At 40.7% G+C, this 22,600-nt stretch overlaps 1 protein-coding gene across 1 annotated transcript; it reads left to right on the plus strand.

The window, feature by feature from the left end:
• Positions 1–873: 873 nt before the first annotated feature.
• LOC102790192 (guanine nucleotide-binding protein subunit alpha-14-like) lies at positions 874–18,176 on the plus strand. The gene is made up of 8 exons (XM_006800433.3): positions 874–1,100; positions 1,399–1,571; positions 6,556–6,740; positions 7,071–7,225; positions 10,329–10,457; positions 12,522–12,651; positions 14,634–14,787; positions 16,650–18,176. Exons 2-8 carry the CDS (start codon positions 1,421–1,423, stop codon positions 16,853–16,855), a joined length of 1,110 nt encoding a protein of 369 aa, XP_006800496.1. The 5' UTR covers positions 874–1,100; positions 1,399–1,420; the 3' UTR covers positions 16,856–18,176.
• Positions 18,177–22,600: the final 4,424 nt, after the last annotated feature.

The following is a 22,600-nucleotide window of genomic DNA, read 5'->3' on the forward strand; positions in this document are numbered from 1 at the left end:
TTTTTATTTTTTTTAACAATAGACACCAATCAATTATTAACTGCAGACATTACATATCATTAAATGCATTAAATGTAGAAAATGTTCAGAGCTGTATTATAATGTATAATGTTAGTGTTATTATTAGTATTAATGCATTAATGTGCAAGCATCATTTTTACACATATGCATCGTCAGTGACGATGCATATGTTGTATGCGAAATATCAAAATGTGATGCATCTCAGGAGACCATGGTGGTAATGGTGTTACAAACTCCCAAATATTTCACACATGTAGTTTTTACAGAGCTTTCTTCAGTATTAATCACACATAATTCACATATAATTTTCCTTTAGGGCGATATTTGTCTACTATAGGTTACTAAGCACGGACAACAGTAACAGCTACAAAACAAGTTAATAACACTGGAATCAGTTCAATTCAATTTTATGTATATAGCGTCAAATCACAACAACAGTCTACTTGGGTGACTTTACATTATAAGGTAAAGAACCCCCAACAATCAAATGACCTTCTATGAGAAAGCACTCGACGACAGTCGGAAGGAAAAACTTACTTCTAACAGGAAGAGACCTTTGGCAGACAGGGCGATGTGGAAAAGTCAGACGTTAACAATAACTAATTATTAAATGCAGAGTGGTGTACTGGTAAAATGAGTGGAAAAGGGTGAGTGAAGAAGAAATCACATGCATGAAAAATCGGGTTTCAATTTAATCTTTCACGTTTGAATGCAACTTGTGACATGCTTTTATTTTGTACGTCCAAACCTCTATCTTCCGGCGCTTCTGCCGTCGTTTGCCGCTGTCTTGAGGCGGCGTCGTTCGGACAGCATTCTAGTCGCGGTGTTTGGAGCGGCTCGGGGAGGCGGCACATTCCTGCGTAGGCGCGGTGAACTTTCCCGAACTGGACGTTGTACCGTGTGGGCTGGAAAAAAAAGGCGTTTAAAGTCCGTGGGAGCTAATGAAGCTGCTGGTGGGCCACGGCAGCTGTTAGCCGCTGTCAGCAGGTGCAGAGCTGAGGGATGGGAAAAATGGCCCGGGAAAAGAAATCTGAACCCGTACCTGCTCGTCTTCAGGGAGTGTGACAGACTGATTGGAGGTGAGAGATTCATTTTGTGTCTCTTGTAAAAGACGAAAAGGAAAAGCTCTTAGTGACAAAGGTGCTGTAGGGATTACTCACCGAACTGACCGGCGAGTTTTATAAAGGTGGTTAAATGAAGCGTACATAAAAGTATGAAACACCCTTTAAAGTTAACCTTCGGTCGGCATACTTGCAAATAAAGACCACTGGCGTGTCAGCGAGCAAGTAAAAACCACCGAAGAGCAAACAGACATCAAGCTGCCTAACAGTGAGTTTATTATTGCGGGTGCTTGGCTACTTAATAACGCATTAACAGTTTGATTTCAGTGTTTTTGGCCATGGCCGGCTGCGGGCGGTGGTGCTACAGCACCTGCGTGTGCTGTCTGTCCGAGGAGGAGAAGAACACCATTGCTGTGGACAAAGAGATCAAGAGGATCCTGAAGCAACAGAAGAAGAAGGAGAGGAGGGAGATTAAAATCCTTTTGCTGGGTCAGTAGAGCACCACACACACCTGTTAGTTCATGCAACAACAAAAAAAAAAAAAAACAACCCACAAAAAACAGACTAAACAGACATTAAACTGCATTTAAAATTTGACAAGATAACCTAAGGTACACCCTGCATACAAATCAAGACTGTTTGGTGACCTCTGCACATGAGTGTATAAGCTATGTAAGGCATGTGTCACCATGTGAGTATGTGAAGAATGAACGATGAAAGTTGGGATTGGCTATGCCACCTGAAAACCACCTGTGGCACACAGCCCAGAAACACACAAGCCCAGCTTTGTTTGGGTTTTCTTACAGTTAGCCTGACAAGTTTCGGATTGTCTGATTTTAAGATAATTTCACCTTCCTGGCAGAGATACCCTGAGCTGGTGTCATAGGTGAAATATTTACATGATAAATAGTCTAGCTGACAGAAACTCAACTGACCACTTCTTTTTTAATCGTTTGAATTTGAATATCTCTATGTACTGACTTTATTTTGTCTTGTTTCTGCAGCTTCTCTGCTGTTTGTTAGACAAAACCAAGTCATTTGAATATATACGCTTTTCTTTTTAGTGCTTGTGTCAAACAGCAACCACTATAACACAAAGACCAGAAAGGTTGACACCCTTGTAATTATCAACGCATGATCCTCTTTTCAGATCTATACTTTCATGCTTGTACTTTAATAGAGTCTTAGTCATGGTTCATAATTAACCTTATTTACTCAACGTTCTGATATTCAGAGCTGTATGGCTGTGGTTATCTGTTTTTTTTTTAAAAAATGATGTCATAAAGGTGCAAGATTTGACAAAAGTGTCTGAAACCAAGTGTGTAGAGCAGATTGAAGCCAGAGCTCACAGGAATTACTTTACATACAATGTCCTCAGTATTTGAATCTTTGGTCATATAAATGCCCAGGATTTTCTAATCAGAAAAATCATTTAAAAGGTCAGCGTTGGGCTTAGGTAGAGAGCAAAAAGCAGCTGAGATTGTGGGAATCGGTCCATTGATTTGTATCATCGTGATTTCATATTTTGAATGGGTAGGAACAGACGGCGCCACCCTCACGTCTAGATACACGGGCTTGACAGGTGTCAACAAACCCAGGTGGAGCGGTCAGATTGGATTCGAAGAAGTCACTGGGCCGCTGCCAGGCCTCCGTTAGACAGAAAATCAAGTTTATGACGAATCAAAAGATCATAAACAAGAGATCCCTCGCCGGAGAATGCTTGGACATTCATTTCTCGTAATATACATATACGATTGAAACATGAGGTAGAACATCATAGGTTTACTTTATTGACATATATTGAATAAGTGGGCAGTGCAGTGTTGCAGGAGTTAGCGCTGTCGCCCCATGCTGGGGCCTTTCTTGTATCCTTGTATCTTTGTGGGTTCTCTCTCGGTACTCCGGGTCCCTCGTGGAGTTCAGAGACATGTGTTTGGTTAACTGGCTGTAGGTCTGAGTGTGCGCTTGAATGGCTTTCTGTCTCTCTGCGTTAGTCCTGCGACAGGTTGGCGACGTGCACCTGCCTCCAACTCCCTCATGACCATTGGATTAGTGGTTAAAAAAATAGAATTAGTATTATTCATCCATCTAAATGTGATAAAACAAAGAAAAGTCCCATATTTCTTTATGTATATTAACAGGAAAGTATGCATTATATACATTTTTGGTAAATATTTAAATTTTTGTAATTTTTTCATGCTTTTTTGCGTCAGAACCAAAAGAATAACACAAAACCAAATCCAATTTTTCTAAAAATGTCTAATACTGTATTAGTTAATCAACTGTCTCTGCAGCTATGCGTGAACCACAGTATCTTTTATGATAGCTATGCTGCTGTTTTGTGTCACTGTGAAAGAGCAGCAGATACCCAGTAAATAGCACACAGTAAATGAGTGTGTCGTTTTTTGGGATGTTTTCAGCAGACTAAAAAGATAATGAGACGTGATACACGGGGGCCAGTTTTTCTTACGTCTCGTACAACAATTTCTGTCATTTGGAAAAACTGGACTGTCAGGAAAACATCTTCAGCACGTCTCACACAAACGCTGCTTTATGATTTTCCTTCAAAAGTCGTGTTGATTCCCAGAATAAAAAGTTTCAAGAGTTTTGTTTCCTCTAGCTGACAACTGAATAAAAGAAATACATCCAAAGACCACTCACTCTTTCGTCTGAGTGATTAAGTTAGGATTTCAGGAGCGTTCACTGAAGTCTGTTCAGTCCTCTGTACTCCTTGTCTGAGTGCAGGATGCAGACTTAAAAGACAGAACTTTATTTAGGCCATAAAAAGTATAAATAAAATCACAGAGGCAACACAGGAGCCATAACAGATAGGGGTGCAACGATACACAAAATTCACGGTTCGGTTCGATACTTTGGTGTCACGGTTCAATATTTTTTCAATACAAAAAAAATGTTCATGCCTTTTTAATTTGTCATTTATTAAATTTATAAATATATATTTTAACTCAAAAGAACAGTTTTTAAAGTTTTAAATTTAATGTAATAATAAAAAAATCTGATCGAGAAATCACTCATCTTTGGAAAAGAGAGTTTATTACAGAGAAATGGCTCTTTCCAAAATAAAAGCTATACTATACACTTCTTCTGGGCTATATTCTCAGCAGCATATTAAACATATCAGGTCCCCATAAGGAGAATCATGTGCTAACGGCTGTCTAAATGACTCGGGTAAAGTTTGTAGCATGCGTGCTTGTTTTTGTCTGCTTCCACTTGTCTTTGCACTAGGATGATGTCGGAGTAAATGTGCAGTCATATTCGTTGTGTTCCCACTAGTGCTGTCAGCGTTAATCTGAAATGACGTTAACGCCACAACACGGCAAATCTCCGTTAACGAGCTACCGCGGATCGCCCCGTACACGTTAACGAGCTAACTGCGCTAACGCACTAGTTCCCACCCATGTAATTGAGCATTGCGTGGCACATCCGACATACTGTTTTACTTTTGTCCATGACGCGCTTACCTTCAGGGTCATACGTCACATGAAAACCAAAATAGTTCCAAACGCCAGATCTGAATGAGGGTGGGGGAGGTTCAGTTTGCCATGTTGCAAGGAGAGCTTAACTTCTGTCTGCTAGCTTGTGCTGCGCTCAGTGACTCTGTGTTCGACTACTCCGCCTAGGCCGCACTGTCGAGCGCAGATCCACTGAGCGCTCAACACAGACAGCATCGTCAGAAGGAAAGTTGATAAAAAAAATTTGTATTGTTCGATACATATGCGTACCAAACCGAAAGTACTGTATCGAACGGTTCAATATCGATAGAGTATTGTTGCACCCCTAATAACAGATACCTAAAAATTAGAAAGAGGAAAAGACAGGACTATTTATACACAGAGGGTTGATTACACAGGAAACAGGTGGGAAACGAGGCACAGGTTAGCGCGCTTAGCACAGGTGAGAACAACAAGATATGAGGGGTGGAACAGAAATAAAACTATTAAAAATCAACACATTCATCACTAGAATGTAATAAGAACTGAGACTGAAATAATAAAGAAATCAAAAATAGAAATGAAGAACTCAACCAACAGTAATACAAAACACACCGAGCACTAAAACATCAGCGAAAGCAAACAGAGAACCCTAAAATAATAAACACGACTTAACACTCTGGGACTGTAACCGTGTGAGAAGCAGCGTAAATCCAGGGCGCTCGTTATGAAACAGTCACCACACAGAATGATGTGGATTCAAAACAATAAAACAAGAAGGGCATAAAATGTTAACAATAAACCGAGGTGTAACAACATAAATCAACTTTTCCCCCTCTCGTTCGGTGTATCTTTAACAGAGTATCTTTGATTCTAGTCTGCAGAGAAGGTGCCTGCAAGCTGTATATCAGGCCTTTTGTGTTTTGAATTGAGTGTTTTTCAGCTTCCTGTGGAATAAAGTCTCCTTATCATTATTACTTTATAGTTTGTATTCACAAAAAAGCTTAAGGTTAACACTTTGATCTCCCCGAGGCTACAGGAGGAACTTACCATAGCCTTGGATGCAAAGGAGAATGATTATGTGTTGTTTTAAAGCTGCTTTTCTGACCACTAAGGCTACACCCACCTCTATGAGAATATTTTTTTAAACTAGGAGCTTCTGCTTTTGTTTTAAGAGACCATCCACACTTTTCAGTGACCCTAAAAAGTTGATTCTGTTCATGTGGACGTAGCTTCTTGAGATTTCTTTACCTGGATGATTGAGCATATGCATCAAGACTTCTTTTCAGTGACCTAAAACCTGGTTGTGGACAAAAGGACAAAAACCGATATAAAAAACTTTCCCAAAATACCCGTGTGTGTGTGGGAAAGGGTTAAGGATAGTAGAATATGATGCAAACACCAGCATATTACCACCTTTTAAAGATGTTGTGTTAAATGTTTAGTAAGCACAGATATTGCAAAAACCCTATGAGAGCCTGCAAAAATATAGACATGCAACAGTGATAAAAACAAAGAAAAAACTTTGTAACTTTGTAAAAAGAGTAGTGCACGTTCCATTAATAAATAACATGCACACTCTAAATCTAAGAACAACATTTGCGTGGAGGTGCAATACAGAAGTATTTGTATTTGTTCACCTGTCACAGAACGAGGAGTTATTACGTGGTTTTATATCAGTCTGAGGGAGAAGAGCTCTGCAGCCTTTTTTGTCTGAAAGGTGCTGAAGTATTCTTGGAAATGGACGGGAGTTGTGTTCACGTATGAATGTATGAATTGCATTAACTCAGGTAGCATCATCGTCCCATCCTCTTAAATATACTGCTCACAGATAAGTGCTTTAACCTTCTCTCACAATTACAGCGTCTCCATTTTTTTCCCTGGGAATGCAGTGCATATCTGGCCATTTTTAAAGCACCGTTATTTTCAGTTAAGTCGATCTCATCTTTGCTCTGAGGAAACCTGAATGAAGGATTTCTGCTTTAAATGTAAATTATCAGCTGTTCTGTTTGCTGCCTCAGGGACTGGGGAGAGTGGAAAAACCACCTTCATCCGACAGATGAGGATCATTCACGGACGAGGCTTCTCAGAGGAGGAGAGGAAGGCTTTCGCCAAATGCATCTACCAGAATATCTTAACTGCCATGGCTGCAATGACGGGAGCGATGGCCACGCTCAGAATTCCCTACTCCAACCCACAGAACGAGGTAGATGCAGCATAAACACACACGGACACACCCAGTTACACATCAACGCTTATTCACAAACACGGGCGCCAGCGCAGGTGTGCAGGCGTCTGACCAGAAGTGCACTCCCAGGATTTGTGGGATTACGCCCACATTGAAGAAGAGCGACGCACCAATATACGTGCATAGCGTTCTGTAGCCTATAAATAGCTGGTGGTTTTACTATAAACATGCACAAATCCTCGGTGCAAAGCATCTGTTGAAGGATTAATTGGACTGGATGTTAAAAAGCTTTGCATTCAATGTTTTCATGAAATCTCTTCACACTGAGAATCTTGTGCTGTCCTCCAGATTTACGCCAAGAGGCTGGAGGACGTAAGCATAGTGCAGGTCACTCAACTGGAACGGGGCCATGTTGACGCAATCCGCCGCCTCTGGGCAGACTCGGGAATACGTGCCTGTTACAGCCGCCGCTGCGAGTACCAACTCCTGGACTCTACAGAGTAGTGAGTAGCTGTGCTTTGCTAGAAGTCAAAGCTGCACCACACCCTCTGTGAGGGCTGGGACGCAGTATCACATGATGAAATGCTGTCACAACAAAACACCAACAACAATGTCAGGATATGGGAAATGATGATAGACGGCAAGTTTGGAAGAAAGTGCACGTCGATATCTGTGGGGGAAAAGGGATAACCATATATAGACAAAACGTCTTAATCTTTGAATTCAGGTGCTTTTAGCCTCATTGCCACAAGTGCATAAAATCAGGCACCTAGGCTTGAAGTCAGCCTTTATAAACATTCGTGAAGGAATTGGTCGTTCTTAAGAGCTTACCGAATCCAAGCATGGTGTTTTAATAGGATGCCACCACTGCAACAAGTCAGTCTGTGAAGTTTTTTCCCCTTGTGCATAGGGATGGGTATCGAAAAGCGGTTCTTGTTGAGAACCAGTTCCCACTGTTTCAATTCCTTGGAATTGTTTGCCATTTTTGCAAACGATTCCCTTATCAATTCCAGTCGCCCCAAATGACGTTGCGGAACGTCATTTACCTGGCAGGAAACATGGCGGCTCAAACGCTCAAAAGTTTGATTATACTTTACGAGAACGGATGACAACAGGGCAACTTGCAATACTTGCAAAGTAGATATTTCATTTAAGGGAGGAAACACTACGAATATGCAAAAGCATTTGCTCACAAAACACACATTGACCTTAAATGAATGTCGTGTTTTTAATTCCGCTCCGGACTCGTGAATCTCAACCCAGCAGCAGCGGTAACGTTTGCACGTCCTCTCCCGTTAATGCGGCAGGTAAATAATCAACTAACAGTGCAAATTATGTTAGCATGATCTGCCTTATTACGATCGGCCAGGATAGACGAATGTCACCGAGCAGTGACTCAGTTTGTGGTAAAAGGCTTGAACCCATTTGCCACAGCAGATGATTTTCGGTAAGTGAATGTGTTTAATTGTAGGCAGGGACATTACTGGATATTCTTGTGTAATTGCTACAGAATAATTTATGTTATACTTTGTTATTGCTACAGAAGAATATTTATTTTATAATTTTACATTTACAATTTTTTTTCCCCGGGGACCCACTGCTGGGTTTGTAAGGCCATGTTACTCCTAAACTTCTATCTTGTTCAAAGAGAAGATATAAAACAAAGTTCTGAGCTAATCAACCTTAGTGTTCTCCTTTTTAAAAAAAGAATCGATAAAGAATTGAATCGTTAAACAGAATCGAAAATGGAATCGGAATCGTGAAAATCTTATCAATACCCATCCCTACTTGTGCATATTCCACGATCCACTGTAAGTGGCAGTGTGGAAGCATTTAGGAACCAGAGCAACTCAGCCATAAAGTCTCAAACCATGTAATGCTGCAGAGCGCCGTCTCTGAGTGCTGAAGCGCAGTCCTAAACCTCCTGAACTTTTTAACATCTGGACAAAAACTGTGTGCCTGGAGCTTCATGGCATGGTTTCAATGGCTGAGCAGCTCCGGTTGGTGTAATGTGTAGGTAGCCTGGTAATTTTGTAACTATTTAGATTTTGTTATCATCATTATTGATCGAGCTGCTCATTTTTTAACATCCCAGAGCCAAGAAAAACACTCAAATCACAAAGTAAATAATTCTAACTCCTTATTTTAGGCTGTTGTTTGGGGGGAAAAAAATCCAACTTGAAACAGAAATGGCTACAAAACCTTCAGTTCAAAATGAACAACCTTCATTTCTTTCAACAAGAGACACGGCATGGCATTCAGTCAGTGTGCCGTTGCTTATTATCAGTCTGAAAAAGTCTTAATAAATAAGTAATAAATAAAGGTGTAACATCACAGCCATAAAACAGAGTCGGTGATGTTGATTCTGTTAAAGCTGTTACACAAATGATGCAACAATAGATAAGCACAACAAACCCGGCATCCGTTGTAGTCATACTAATAACAGCTGTCCTCTTCAGTGAACGTGCTATATTTAGACAGGAAGAGATTAAAGTTGTTTTAGGTTTGTGCTCCTGCTACACTGTTTGGGGTTTCCATTTTTGCTGTTTTTGTAACGTTGTCACGATATAATAACATCTTTGGTATTCATTTAAATACCAAAGATGTTATTTGAAGGATTTTATGTTGGCTAAAACAATGAGTTGAGCAGTCTAAGGAGCTTGGAAAGAAAAGTGTCTGGACTTCTTTAAGTTGCTTGAAGACGTTTCACCTCTCATCTGAGAAGCTTCTTCAGTTCTAAGGTCAAATTGTGGGGAGTCCCAGATTTAAACCTAGTGGGAGTATCCCTCCACAGAGGGACAAAAGGACCCACTGATGATCCTCAAACTTCTGAAGCTTCTCGGATGAGAGGTGAAACGTCTTCAAGCAACTTAAAGAAGTCCAGACGCTTTTCTTTCCAAGCTCCTTAGACTATGATGACCTGGATGACTGAGAACCTTCACGGACAATGACTCAAGCATTTGTGGATATTTTATCGACCAACTTTTTCCAGTTTGATAAGTTCCAGGATCCCTTCAGATTTATGCCCTAACTGTGTCATTTTTTCCATTTTCCACCTCTGCTTTACTCACTGAAATTGTACGTCGCGCTCACGGAGGAGTCTTCGGGTTTTATAGCTACATCACAAAAAACATTTTAAGGCACAGTGTCGAGCTAACCCCAGACAGGCTTTTTATTACCAACGGGAAAAGACACAGTAGGTGTGAGCCTTACGCTAAAAGTATCTCAAGTGTCACAGAGCAAAGCGTGGGCTCAGCCTGCATGTTTTCTCTTTTATACTGCTGTTCTGGTCTGTGTTTACCCGGCAGTTCAGTCATCGCGGTGCGTGCTTGATAAGGGACAGGCAGTCAACATTAGCTAATGACAGCTTGTATCAACATGAGCCATAAAGCTGTGGTCTGTACACAGGTTGATGTGGACTTGCTCCATTCCCTTCTTGCATTTTTAATCAGTTTCGCTTCAGTTTGTCTTACTCTGTCATTGCCGGATGCAAAGTAAACAGAGGCAATATGTTTCAGTAGAAATATCCTCTAGTGTGAGAAACAGATTTTTTTTTGCCGTTGTAATATTTTTTCTCTCTTCGGCCCCATCGCGTCTCTCTTTCAGCTACATGAATAATCTGGACCGCATCACCTCCCAGGACTACATCCCCACGGAACAGGACGTGCTGAGAGTTCGATTCCCCACCACGGGCATCCACGACTACTCCTTTACCGTCAATACCATCACACTAAGGTGACCAATCCTCGGATTTCTAACCTCTCACAGGGGCAAATCCAATACCTTCACTATTCACTGCACTGTGAAAAAAACACTATTGACTCTTGCAGAGGCTTTGTCTGCTCACGCCTGCTTGGACGCAATAGGATCACATTTCTGATTGACTCTGTGCAGACTTCATGTGGGTTTTATTTTGAAAATGTGTAGGCAGTCAGACTAAGCTTTGACAACAAATCCAAAGTTTATTTCTAAAGGACATTGTGTTCCAACATATTATCTTAAAATAATAACTCTTAAAAGCATTTAAAGTTGACCTAGTAAAAGCCTTTCTTTGCTTTCTTTCACATGTATACTGTTACAGATGGGAAGTGCTGATATTAAACATGGCCAAAGTTTCACTGCGCGTGTACAAGTAATCCCTATGAGCCAAAAGATCACACACTTTGTGTCAGGCAGTTATTTTTACTCTTGAATCTTTATGATGTCACAGAGGGAGGGCATCCTTGGCTTTCAGCACAGCAATCCCAACAAGCAGGTGACCAAAATAAGCTTTATTTAAAACTGTGAATCATGCAGAGCTCTTCTGCTAGACTCTAAGGATACAAATATGGAGCTGGAAATGAAAATAATGATGCACTTTAAACTAAAGAGAAAATATATCTGGATAAATTAATGGCAAAATAAAAAAGCGAATGAAAGGCAAAGAGGCATTTTTGTCCTTTAATAAAGTGCGTCATGTTCTGAGAAGGACATCTCCGCTTCACATCGCAGCTTATTAACACATTACTGATGTGAGGGTACCGTGTAAGCACTGGAAGAGTGGGAAGGGCTTGTTTTTCTTGCATTTGTACATAAGCACATTGTAGTGCGTCTTGGGTACAGCTGTAAGTGGTTTGGGAAATGCTCGGAGCAATGGAAGGGAACCTTGAGCTCGAGGTGTGGCTGACCCCGTTGCTAGGTGTGACGTAGTTTTTCCAAAGGTGGACACAAAACGGCCAGTTATAAAAAGGCCTGATTAAATAAATTAGTATCCATTAAGACATGCTGTAATAATGAATACTATTTTATGCAGTGAACATCTTTGTTGAATAAATTGGATGCCATACTTCACCTCTCGCAGGCACCTGTTCCAATGTGGATACTTGTTATTAAGGGTGGGGGAAAAAATCGATACTGTGTAGTATCGTGATATTTTGTTTGCTAATAATGTATCGATACAGGGACAGCAGAAATCGATATTTTGTTACAAAAAAGGTTTTTGTGCTCTGACTTCAGAGCATGTTGATCCTTTTTCTGAGCAAGAATCCTGACATTCCTTCACTGTCCAAATGTGACAGTTTACTTATTTTAATTTAAGACATGTTTTATTTTAATTAAGTTTAAAACTTTTTTATTTAATGTAAAATTATATTTGGTTTTAATTTACTTTCAAATTCTTCAGTTGCTGAAGGGGCTGCATAGTTTTCATAAACTGCATAGTTCAGAATAGCTATAATTGTACCAGATGGTTGATTCAGTTAAGTTGGACTAGACTGTAATACAAACCGTTCAGTTTGTCAACAATAAAACTGAAATGAGAGAAAGACTGAGTGTGAGACTTTGATATTAGATAAAATGAATATTGATAAAGTTTACCTTTATGTACAGAATCTGAATATCGCAAAATATTTTAAAAAATTGCAATAATATCGTATCGTGCGTTAAGTATCGTGATAATATCGTATCGTGGGATGTATGGTGATTCCCACCTCTACTTGTTATATTCATTTGCTTCCTTTGCTAATTTTAGTACTTAATTGATTTAATATTAACAAAGGAATTAGCTCACATCAGGTACGCCGGGACAACCTGCACGTTAATGAATGCCTCTTGTGTAATTTGCTCGTGCAGGGTTCTGTCATAGTTTTTGCATTTTTCCTAGGTGTGGCATTACAGTGTTACTTTGTTGGGCAGGAGAAGTAAGCACATCTCCAGTGAGATCCCTGCTCGATCTCGCGTTTGGCGCTTCAGCAACTCACGGTCATTTGGCAATTTGTCGTCTGTTTGTTCTTTTACACGTTTCCTTCCTCTGATCCATAGGATTGTGGACGTCGGCGGTCAGAAGTCGGAGCGGCGGAAGTGGATCCACTGCTTTGAAAATGTCACCTCCCTCATCTTCCTTGCGTCGCTCAGCGAGTATGACCAAGTCCTGGAGGAGAAAGACACGACTGTAAGAACTCCTGTGACTCTCGTTCAGTTTACAGCTCCAGAAAACGAACACAATCATAGGATCTGTGCAGATTTATCTCCTGGATAGTTTACCAGCTATTCTAAGGTGCTTGGAATATTTATATGTAGGTGCTCAGCCATCCAGGTCATTGTAGTCTTGAAAGGTTGAAAAAGAAGGTAACTGGACTTCTTTAGGTTTGCAAAGATGCTTCACCTCTCATCCCAGGTATTTAACCTTTTAAAACCGATCGGAGCGGGCACGCTCTGTTTTGCGTAACTATTTTAAAATCCCGGTAGCACTGCAACCACGTAAACTAGCGCAAAAGCAGCAACACAAACATAATATTCCAGAAACACGCTTTGCCGATCCGATCAGCTGTTCATAACACTTCCTACGTTAGAATAGACGTCAGCGTGAACTATCGCATGTCCGCCATGACCTGCCCGAAACCGGAAGTGACATCATTTTCGCGGAAATGTAGTTTTTTACCATCAGGGCCTCATGAGCCTATACTGGTGTTTTTAAAAGTTATGTTTGACTTTATGACTTTCTGTGTCGTTTCTGGGATGCTTAGGACTCATATTGCACTGCTGGAAATAGTTTATTTTGATGCATATGCTGCTTTTTTGCAAATTTGCATTATAATATTTATTTTCGTTTTTCCTGCAGTGTATAAAAATTGGTGTATTTCAAAAATAAAACTATGAAGACACTTAAAATAAATTTCCTGTGGTGGGAAACTATTTTGTGCAACTTTTTTGTATTTACAGTTTTGAGGGATAAGCCTGTTAAATTTCTCTAACTAGAAATATATGTTAAAAAACAAAAACGATTTTCAATTTTTTTGTAGTTTATTACACTTTTTTGCAATTTATGTAATTACTATGCACTTAATGCAGACATATTATTAAAATTTGGGCTATAATGGTTGTATTGATGTATAGCAACTTGAAATGCTCCCAAAAATGGCTCCACAGCATGTAAAAATATAATATAAGCTCTGGCGGACTTGGTTCTATGGTAGGTCTTAAAGGGTTAAGAGAGGAGTTCCAAGTATTTAGCCTTATGAGGGGTCGTCTTCTGAGGGTTGTTGACCCACTATTGATCATCTGCAACATCACGTGAAAAACAAAAGGCGTGGGTTATTACCTTCAATGAGAATGTTGAAGGTTGAAAACACTCGTAGACTTTGCTCCAGCGCACCATGTGACCTAATCGAGGTCACCTGAGTCGAGGTGTGATCGAGGTGTGTAACGTGCTCTTCTCCTCGGCTGGCTGGCGACCCAACAAAAACACAAGCAACAGTGGCCCACAGACCGGTTGTACCACATGCTTTGTACACTGCCTCCATCCGACATCAGAGCTCACTGCAGGCAGACTTCTGCTCAGCCAAACAAAACAAAAAAACAGCTTAAGGGTGAAAGCACAGAGAGACCTTGCCCCAACCCAACATGTGACCTATTGTGGTCACCTGAGGCAAGGTGTGATCGGGGGTTGAAGCGTCTGGGAAGGGATCTCAAGCCTGCACTGTAGGTGGCAGACAGCTGGTGTCATAAGCCACCACCTCAGTTTAAAGATGGCCGTTCACACTGGACATAGATTGTGCAAAATACACAGCAGATGTACACAGAGCATACACTGGGTTGTTTAGCTTATGTTTGGGGGTTTTGTAATTTGTTAATAAATAACGCAGTATATACATGTGTACCAGAGTCATAAATGTGTCTCACTACAGTCATTCCATCGTTTCACCAGCAGGTCTCGCTCTTGTACAACAAAGCCTCTCTCTTATCTCCTCTCAGCCTCTGCAGCCCCCTATCGCCTTCTTCTTCCCTCCCATCCTGTCACTGATCCGTTTATCTCTCCCAGACACTTTCTGGTCTGCCACCGCATTTATTAACCTCCACTGTGGTCCATATGCTGCCCATAAACAACCTATTTCCTCTCTTTGAAGGACTGTTTTCTCTCCGTGTCCTCCCCAGAACCGCATGCAAGAGAGTCTGGCTCTGTTCTACACCACCATTCACTCCCAGTGGTTCCTCAACACCTCCATCATCCTCTTCCTCAACAAGACTGACATCCTGACTGATAAAATCAAAACTTCAGACCTGCAGAAATACTTCCCCAGTTTCACAGGTCAGCTGGTCTTCTGTTTGTTTGCATTTAGGGTGAGGGTGTGATGTAGTTTTGCTAGCAACTAAAGAAAGAAAAGACCATATTCGAAGTATTTTAGTTGATTTGAAGGCTCTTTGTGAAGATTTGGTCAGACTGTAAGATGTCTGCGAGTGCCTGTGCTGAAGTTGGGGCACATGTGTGTGTTCGTGAGTTGTGGTGGATTTAATAATGGCGGGGAGCACTGCGAGCACTAAGGGTTTGATATTTGTGAATCAGTCCGACACTCAGCCTCAACGTGGAGGTTTCAGACATTCAAATAAGAAATCACAGCAGCATTGAAGGCTGACTGAGCCCAGTCAGCAGCCAGATTTCACTGCCATCAACAATTACAATTGCAGCTCATTGTTTGCGAGCGTTTATTTCCATCGCAGCGTGGACACAATCATGTCCGAGACACGAGGGGCTGTGATGTTATTTTGCTTCAGCCAATTTGCTTTGAGCATGCAACAGTTTCATCACGCCCGGCACAAAATGTGTCATTTCCAAAAACGTGTGTGCAAAGTGATTTCATTTTCTAATTCTAGATTCTAGACATTTTTTGCTCTTCTCTTCTTGCTTTTTTCTTTTCTTTCACTGCTCCTTCCCTTTCTACTTTCTTATCGTCTTCTTTCTTTATTTACTTCATTCCTTCCTTCCTTCTTAGCATCTTTGCAGTCTTTCGCATTTCCTTGTTGCTTTCTTTATTCTGTTCCTTCTGTTCTTTCTTCCTTCCTCCCTCCTTTCTCACCATCTTTCTCCTCTTCCTCCCCCTTTCGGATATCTTTACCCTCTTCCTGTCTTCCTTTCTTTCTTCCTTGGCCTCTTCCTTCTTTTTCTCCCATCTTTACCCACTTCATGCCTCCCTTCCTTATTGCTCACCATCTTTGCCCTCATCCTTGCTTCTTTCCTTCTATCTTTCTGTCTCTTCTTCCTTCCTTCCTTCCTTCCTTCCTTCTTTATGTCTTTCTTGTAGATGAGTCACTTCAGGTACTCTGTGTGCTTAATGACGAGGTTGCAGCCTTTAACTCTGCTGCTGTTAGAGGCAGTAGGGTGCCCCCCCCTCACCCCCACACACCTCCGCTCTCTCTCTGTAACCAACGGCAACCACAGACAGATACTGGCCTTCCTGCAAGCCCTGCCCCCCCACCTGAATACCCCCAGGTGTACAAGTGTATGTGTGTGGAAGATTGAAATGAGTGACTGAAAGTGAACATTTGCACATGTGTATGTGCGGTGCACACACTTTGTTTTACCACTAGCATTAGCGGGGTAAAATAATGACTCACACAGGGTCAAACTCTTTGATGTCAATTTAACCTTAATGACAACTGTGAACAGCTCCTAGCACTGGCTGCTATTTGCCGCTAATGTGGCTGTGTTCCAGTGCAGGCACTGTGTGGTCCTTATTACTGCTACAGTGACTCCTTCTGAAGGCTATACCTGTTAATAATCCCTGCAGTCTTCTGCTGTTTTTAAAGAGCGAGGAGCTGATTTGAACTATCATTATCAGTAGTAGGTTTTTCAAATATATTACTTGCAGGGAGGTTTTTTCATCTGCTGATAGAATAAAGTCGAACATAGTGTTAGTTCAGGCAGACCTTGGAGTCGAGCTCTGCATGCCATTGTGATCGCTCTGCTGATATCCTTCTATGCAACTTTAGCCACCTCTAAATTTGAAATTAAAAAGTTTTGCCATGTTGATTAATCTAATTTCCATCTCATGCTTAGTGACAAGTAAATCTAAAATTCTCTGATGTCTTTGCTCTTCTCCATCAGTCGGTTTATTCCACCCAAATTCATCTCTTTGTTGTCCACTTCCATCTTTCACTTCCACTTTTCAACAGGCAGGAAACACGACCCCGAAGATGCTATGAAGTTCATCCGCAAGATGTACGAGCAGCAGGCCGTTAACCACAACAACCGGGAGACGTGGAAGACTCTGTACCCCCACTTCACCTGTGCCACGGACACCAACAACATCCGCAGGGTCTTCAGCGACGTGAAGGACACGGTGCTGCTCAAGTCTCTAAGGGACTATGGGATCATCTGAACTTGAAATGAAAGGCAATGAAAGCCAGGAGGAAAGATGGTTCTCTTTGTGGACCTTTTACTTGTAAAAGCCAAAAAGGGATTTCTCTTTTCCACATAAAATTCCTTCTAAAGTGCGGAAGTCAGAACATCAGGTTTGCTTAATATTTTTGTGCCCCTCGTCCTCCTCTCATTCTTCCTTTTAATTAAGACGCAAGTGGAGATTGAAGCACTTTCCTTTCATCACCACGACTATCACAACTTTACTCTCATCCTCTTCTTCTGTTCAGGAAGTATTTGAAACACATGACGAGGAGCCAGTAAACGCTCTCGTTTCTCTCAGCTTGCAGCTTTTTTGCCCAATTTGATGTTTCTTTTTTTAAGATGAAGAGGCGTTCGGGTCATGCCGTGACCGAATTGATCCATAATTGAAGCGGGAGCAGAGATGCTATGAAGTGCTGTGCCGCCATTAACAGAGTAATGACTTTTCCAAGTGGAGATGGGGCCACACACGAACGCAACACCACTGTCACACATTTTCAGCGCTTTATGTGTATCTTCCAGTCCCATTCAGGTACCGTAGAAGCCAATGCACACTCCAACGCAAACTGTAAACACAAAGCGTTACTGTTATGAGCTGTATGGGCAATATGAGTTACGAACTACTGCACACTTTTTTATTAGATGCCCTGAATGTGGGCGATTGTTGTCACAGTGCCGTCCTTCATTGTTTCTGAAAAACATCCGCCGGCGTGCCAAAATCCCTATTGATTACAGTTATCTTTCACTGCCAGTATTTCTTTCATGTTATCTGTATTCAACACATCTGTTCAGCACAGTCGCCGTCATTTGATGAGCAGAAATCTGCAACTGCCACCTGTTGAGTCAGCGTGACAATGCCGTGACATCACTATAGCACAACAGACTTACTTTTGACTTTAGTGGCCGTGAGCGTAAGTTGCTCTTAAATGATATAAATGTGGAAAGAAACTACAGACTATATGTTGGAGTGAATCTGGACTGAAGTAAAAGTTGTATAAACTGTATAAACTCCAAAAGCCAGATGAAGGAAAGTTTAAAAGTATTGAGGTTTGTTTAGATTCACTTTTTTCAGTTTTTTTAACTTCTCATCTTCTCTTTTAACTAACAAACTTGCAGTTTTTTAGTCAAACACTAATTAAAGTGTTTTCAGTAAAGCAGCATCGCGTTGGGAATTCAATTCAATTCAATTTTATTTATATAGCGCCAAATCACAACAAAAGTCGCCTCAAGGTGCTTCATAGATACAGAGAAAAACCCAACAATCATATGACCCCCTATGAGCAAGCACTTTGGCGACAGTGGGAAGGAAAAACTCCCTTTTAACAGGAAGAAACCTCCAGCAGAACCAGCCTCAGGGAGGGGCGGGGCCATCTGCTGCGACCGGTTGGGGTGAGAGAAGGAAGACAGGATAAAGACATGCTGTGGAAGAGAGACAGAGGTTAATAACAGATGTGATTCAATGCAGAGAGGTCTATTAACACATAGTGAGTGAGAAAGGTGACTGGAAAGGAAAAACTCAATGCATCATGGGAATCCCCCAGTAACTAAGGGAGGATTCAGGGTCACCTGGTCCAGCCCTAACTATATGCTTTAGCAAAAAGGAAAGTTTTAAGCCTGATCTTAAAAGTAGAGATAGTGTCTGTCTCCTGAATCCAAACTGGAAGCTGGTTCCACAGAAGAGGGGCCTGAAAACTGAAGGCTCTCCCTCCCATTCTACTTTTAAATACTCTAGGAACAACAAGTAGGCCTGCAGAGCGAGAGCGAAGTGCTCTAATAGGGTGATATGGTACTACAAGGTCATTAAGATAAGATGGGGCCTGATTATTTAAGACCTTGTATGTGAGGAGCAGGATTTTGAATCCATCTGTCAGAGACTTTAAATCCTGACTGGCTCCTATTGTGCTCTTATGATGCAAAAATAGCCAACCGTTTGCTTAATATTATGCCCAGAGTGTCCAAAAAATCTGCTAAAGCTGGTTTAGGTACTTAAAGAGGACATCTTGTACTTTGTGATTCAAAAATGCTCCCTCACAAGCTTCGTCGTGCTACTGGCAACAAATTACCTCTACTTGCTGTCAAATTGTTCAGACAAGGCCACAGACATCCATCATTTCTGTGGTTTTTGTTCACTGGGTTTTTGGCAGATGAATGTATTTAAGGAGTTAACATTTTGCGCAAAGAACAGGATGCGAAATGCTATTGTTGTTTTAGCCTCCAGAGCTGCCGGCTGCTGGAAGCTGGCCAGCAAAACAGAGTGGGCTCACTGAGAGGAGGAGCGCTCCAGAGTAAAGACAAAGACCTGAAATATAAATGTCATGTCCCATGTGAATGTGTATCGTTCGTTTTTTTCAAAAATACAGCAGGAGATAGCCCTCTTAGCTTGACTTTTAAATGTCCAGTTCGCATACAGTAAGCTAGAGAAAAGCAGGTTTCTGTACTTGAAGTTGTCAAACACCAGTTTCTTCCAACTCTGCTCAATATTTCTGCTCTGTGTTAACCCTTTAAGACCTACCATAGAACCAAGTCCGCCAGAGCTTATATTATATTTTTACATGCTGTAGTGCCATTTTTGGGAGCATTTCAAGTTGCTATACATCAATAAAAGCATTATAGCCTAAATTTTAATAATATGTCTGCATTAAGTGAATAGAAATTACATAAAGAAAGAAAGTGCAATAAACTACAAAAAAATTGAAAATCGTTTTTGTTTTTTTAACATATATTTCTAGTTAGAGAAATTTAAGAGGCTTATCCCTCAAAACTGTAAATACAAAAAAGTTGCACAAAATAGTTTCCCACCACAGGAAATTTATTTTGAGTGTCTTCATAGTTTTATTTTGGAAATACACCAATTTATATACACTGCAGGAAAAACGAAAATAAATATTATAATGCAAATTTGCAAAAAAGCAGCATATGCATCAAAATAAACTATTTCCAGCAGTGCAATATGAGTCCTAAGCATCCCAGAAACGACACAGAAAGTCAAAGAATAGTCAAAGTCAAAGATAACTTTTAAAAACACCAGTATAGGCTCATGAGGTCCTGATGGTAAAAAACTACATTTCCGCAAAAATGACATCACTTCCGGTTTCGGGCAGGTCATGGCGGACATGCGATAGTTCGCTCTGACGTCTATTCTAACGTAGGAAGTGGTATGAACAGCTGATCGCAAAACGAACCGGTTTTAAAGGGTTAAAATCATCACCACTCAGAGAGTTGATTGTTTTGTGAACTTATTTCATAAAGTTAAAGATGGTAAAAAAAAAAAAATCAGCAGGTGATGCCTCATTTTAGTAATAATAGATTGCATTTATATAGCGCTTTTTGAGACCCTCAAAGCGCTTTACAATTCCACTATTCGTTCACTCTCACATTCACACACTGGTGGAGGCAGCTACAGTTGTAGCCACAGAGACTGTCCGAGCGGGGGCTCGAACCGGCAACCTTTCGATTACAAGACGAACTTCCAACTCTTGAGCCACGATCGCCCCCAAAGTTTTTGACAAAACTGTGTGTCAGTGCAAGTCAGCTGGAACCACATTAAGTCCTTTGTTGGCTTTTATGTATTAGCAAAACAACTTTCTGTTTTTACATTTTTGCCTATTTTGGATTTGGGAGAAGCTAACAAAATATTCAGTAATTTCACTACATTAACAGTCAATTTATACAATTTATATAATTTGCATAATTAAAAAATAAAGTATTTTATCCAAGCTGGTAATTCTTGTCATTGGAGATACTTAATTCTTATAATATGTAATGGTTATTGTGATAGCATGCCATGTGTTTATTCCACAATTATTGTGTTTCCACAACATCGTTGTAATCCAAACAGCCGTCCAAAGAAGTTTATCCAACATGCAAGTGCTTTAAACTGCAGTTTCTCTAACAGCCACTTGAGGCTCTAAAAGCGAGTAAATGGTAATAAACCCGACCAATATAGGATCTATTTGAAGTCCAGAAACCAATGGATGACTTCACTACGTCCTTCTTTTATCTACAGTCTGTGAGAATTACTGACACCAAACAAAGCCGCGTGGAAAAGAATATTAAACCAACCTTTTATGATGTTAATCGTGTGTTTGAGTTCTGCTCTGTGTGCCTCATTTTATGACGAGTGGAAAATGCCAGTGACTTTAATGACTTTGAAGCTAATATCAGCTCACAGTGGTGGTTCCAGCTGCTTTTTTGTTGACTGTATATAAAGTGTTTTGATCTTGACTCTGCTACATTTTTCAGATGTGGCAGCTATATTTTTACATCTTTGATGATGATGCCCTCAAAGAAAAGTGTAATTCTACTGTACATGATAACTTCCGTGTTTGATTTAATTGTAACTGCTGTATTTTTTTAAACATTGTTGACCAACAGGATGTAAACTGTGTGTTTGAGCTACTGTGTGTGGTAGGTAACTATTTTTCAGAATTGTGAAACCTCTAATTTGGTGACAGTGAATTATTTTATGTAGAATCTGGTGGAGGAAGTGGACTTTTTTTATAGTTAATATTAAAAAACCTCTAAACACACATTCCTGTTCTTCCTTCTTTCTTTGTGTCACTATTCACTGTGCAGCAGGCAGGTTTTGCACCCAGTAATAGAGATCGGTGGATCTAAATATCGATAGAATGGATACCAATGATGATATTGGTTTCAGATTGATAGTAGCGCAATAGAAACAAAGTATCAACCCTAGGAAACAGGGTTTAAATACACACATTAGGGAAAGCGGACACAGCTGGGGGAAATGAGACACAGCTGAACAGAATACCAATGAGACAAGTCGACACAAAAGTGATCAAAAGCACACAAAACGAGTGACTGGTGAAATAAAACAGGGAAAAAATAAAACATGAAACTGACGAACACTAATGGGGACTTAACAACTAGACACAGGGGAAACCAGCTCATGACATAACCTATCCAGAAACTGTAACCCCACACAAAATCCAAAACATAATAACATAAAACATAACTCTTAACTTAGGATAAAGAACACAAAACTCAAAATATGGGTTCAAAGACTCAGGATCATGGCACTCTTTGGACATGAGTAACCCGAATGCAGACACAAAGCTCAGTTACAAAAGGATAGACCAAAAGCCGACATTAGAAATAAACTACAACAGGTGTAAGAAAATAAACCTTCAAAATAAGACAGAGAGCAACCAAAAGACAACTTATCTAATCCTGAACAGTGTTGGGAAGGTTACTTTTAAAATGTATTCCATTACAGAATACAGATTACATGCCCCAAAATGTATTCTGTAACGTATTCCGTTACGTTACTCAATGAGAGTAACGTATTCTGAATACTTTGGATTACTTAATATATTATCATGCTGTTTACAACTACATGAATGTACTATTGCTGTGATTTATTACTGTTACTGAAGGTCCGCGGCTCCGAACCGTAGTAAAGGGACCTCTGGCTAATACGGTGGGTTCTGTGTCGGGCTCGTAGCTGAAAACTAGCTTTACTTTGTTGTCTGGGTCAACTTTGCTAGCGAGAGAGAGAGAGGCGTTGAAAGGCTGCTCCAACGGAAGTTATTGTTTTTGGAGGAAAACACGAACACGGTGTACAGTCGAGTCTTAATAGCTTACTTACAACTGGGCTCGTCAGGCACTCTTCTTGGCTGCAGTGGTTATTATTATATTTACATGCTTCCAGCTCCCGTTTTTGCTCGATGACAGCTCGTACTTTTCCTTTTTCTCCCCCCCTCGC

The sequence above is a fragment of the Neolamprologus brichardi genome, chromosome 23 (assembly GCF_056152115.1).
Source record: "Neolamprologus brichardi isolate AB-2024 chromosome 23, ASM5615211v1, whole genome shotgun sequence".
NCBI lineage: Eukaryota > Metazoa > Chordata > Actinopteri > Cichliformes > Cichlidae > Neolamprologus > Neolamprologus brichardi.

Coding starts and splice junctions, on each gene's coding strand:
- LOC102790192 (XM_006800433.3), top strand. CDS start 1,421: ATGGCCGGCTGCGGGCGGTGGTGCTACAGCACCTGCGTGTGCTGTCTG. Junction 6,741..7,070: donor ACTCCAACCCACAGAACGAG/GTAGATGCAGCA, acceptor GCTGTCCTCCAG/ATTTACGCCAAGAGGCTGGA. Junction 7,226..10,328: donor CTCCTGGACTCTACAGAGTA/GTGAGTAGCTGT, acceptor TCTCTCTTTCAG/CTACATGAATAATCTGGACC.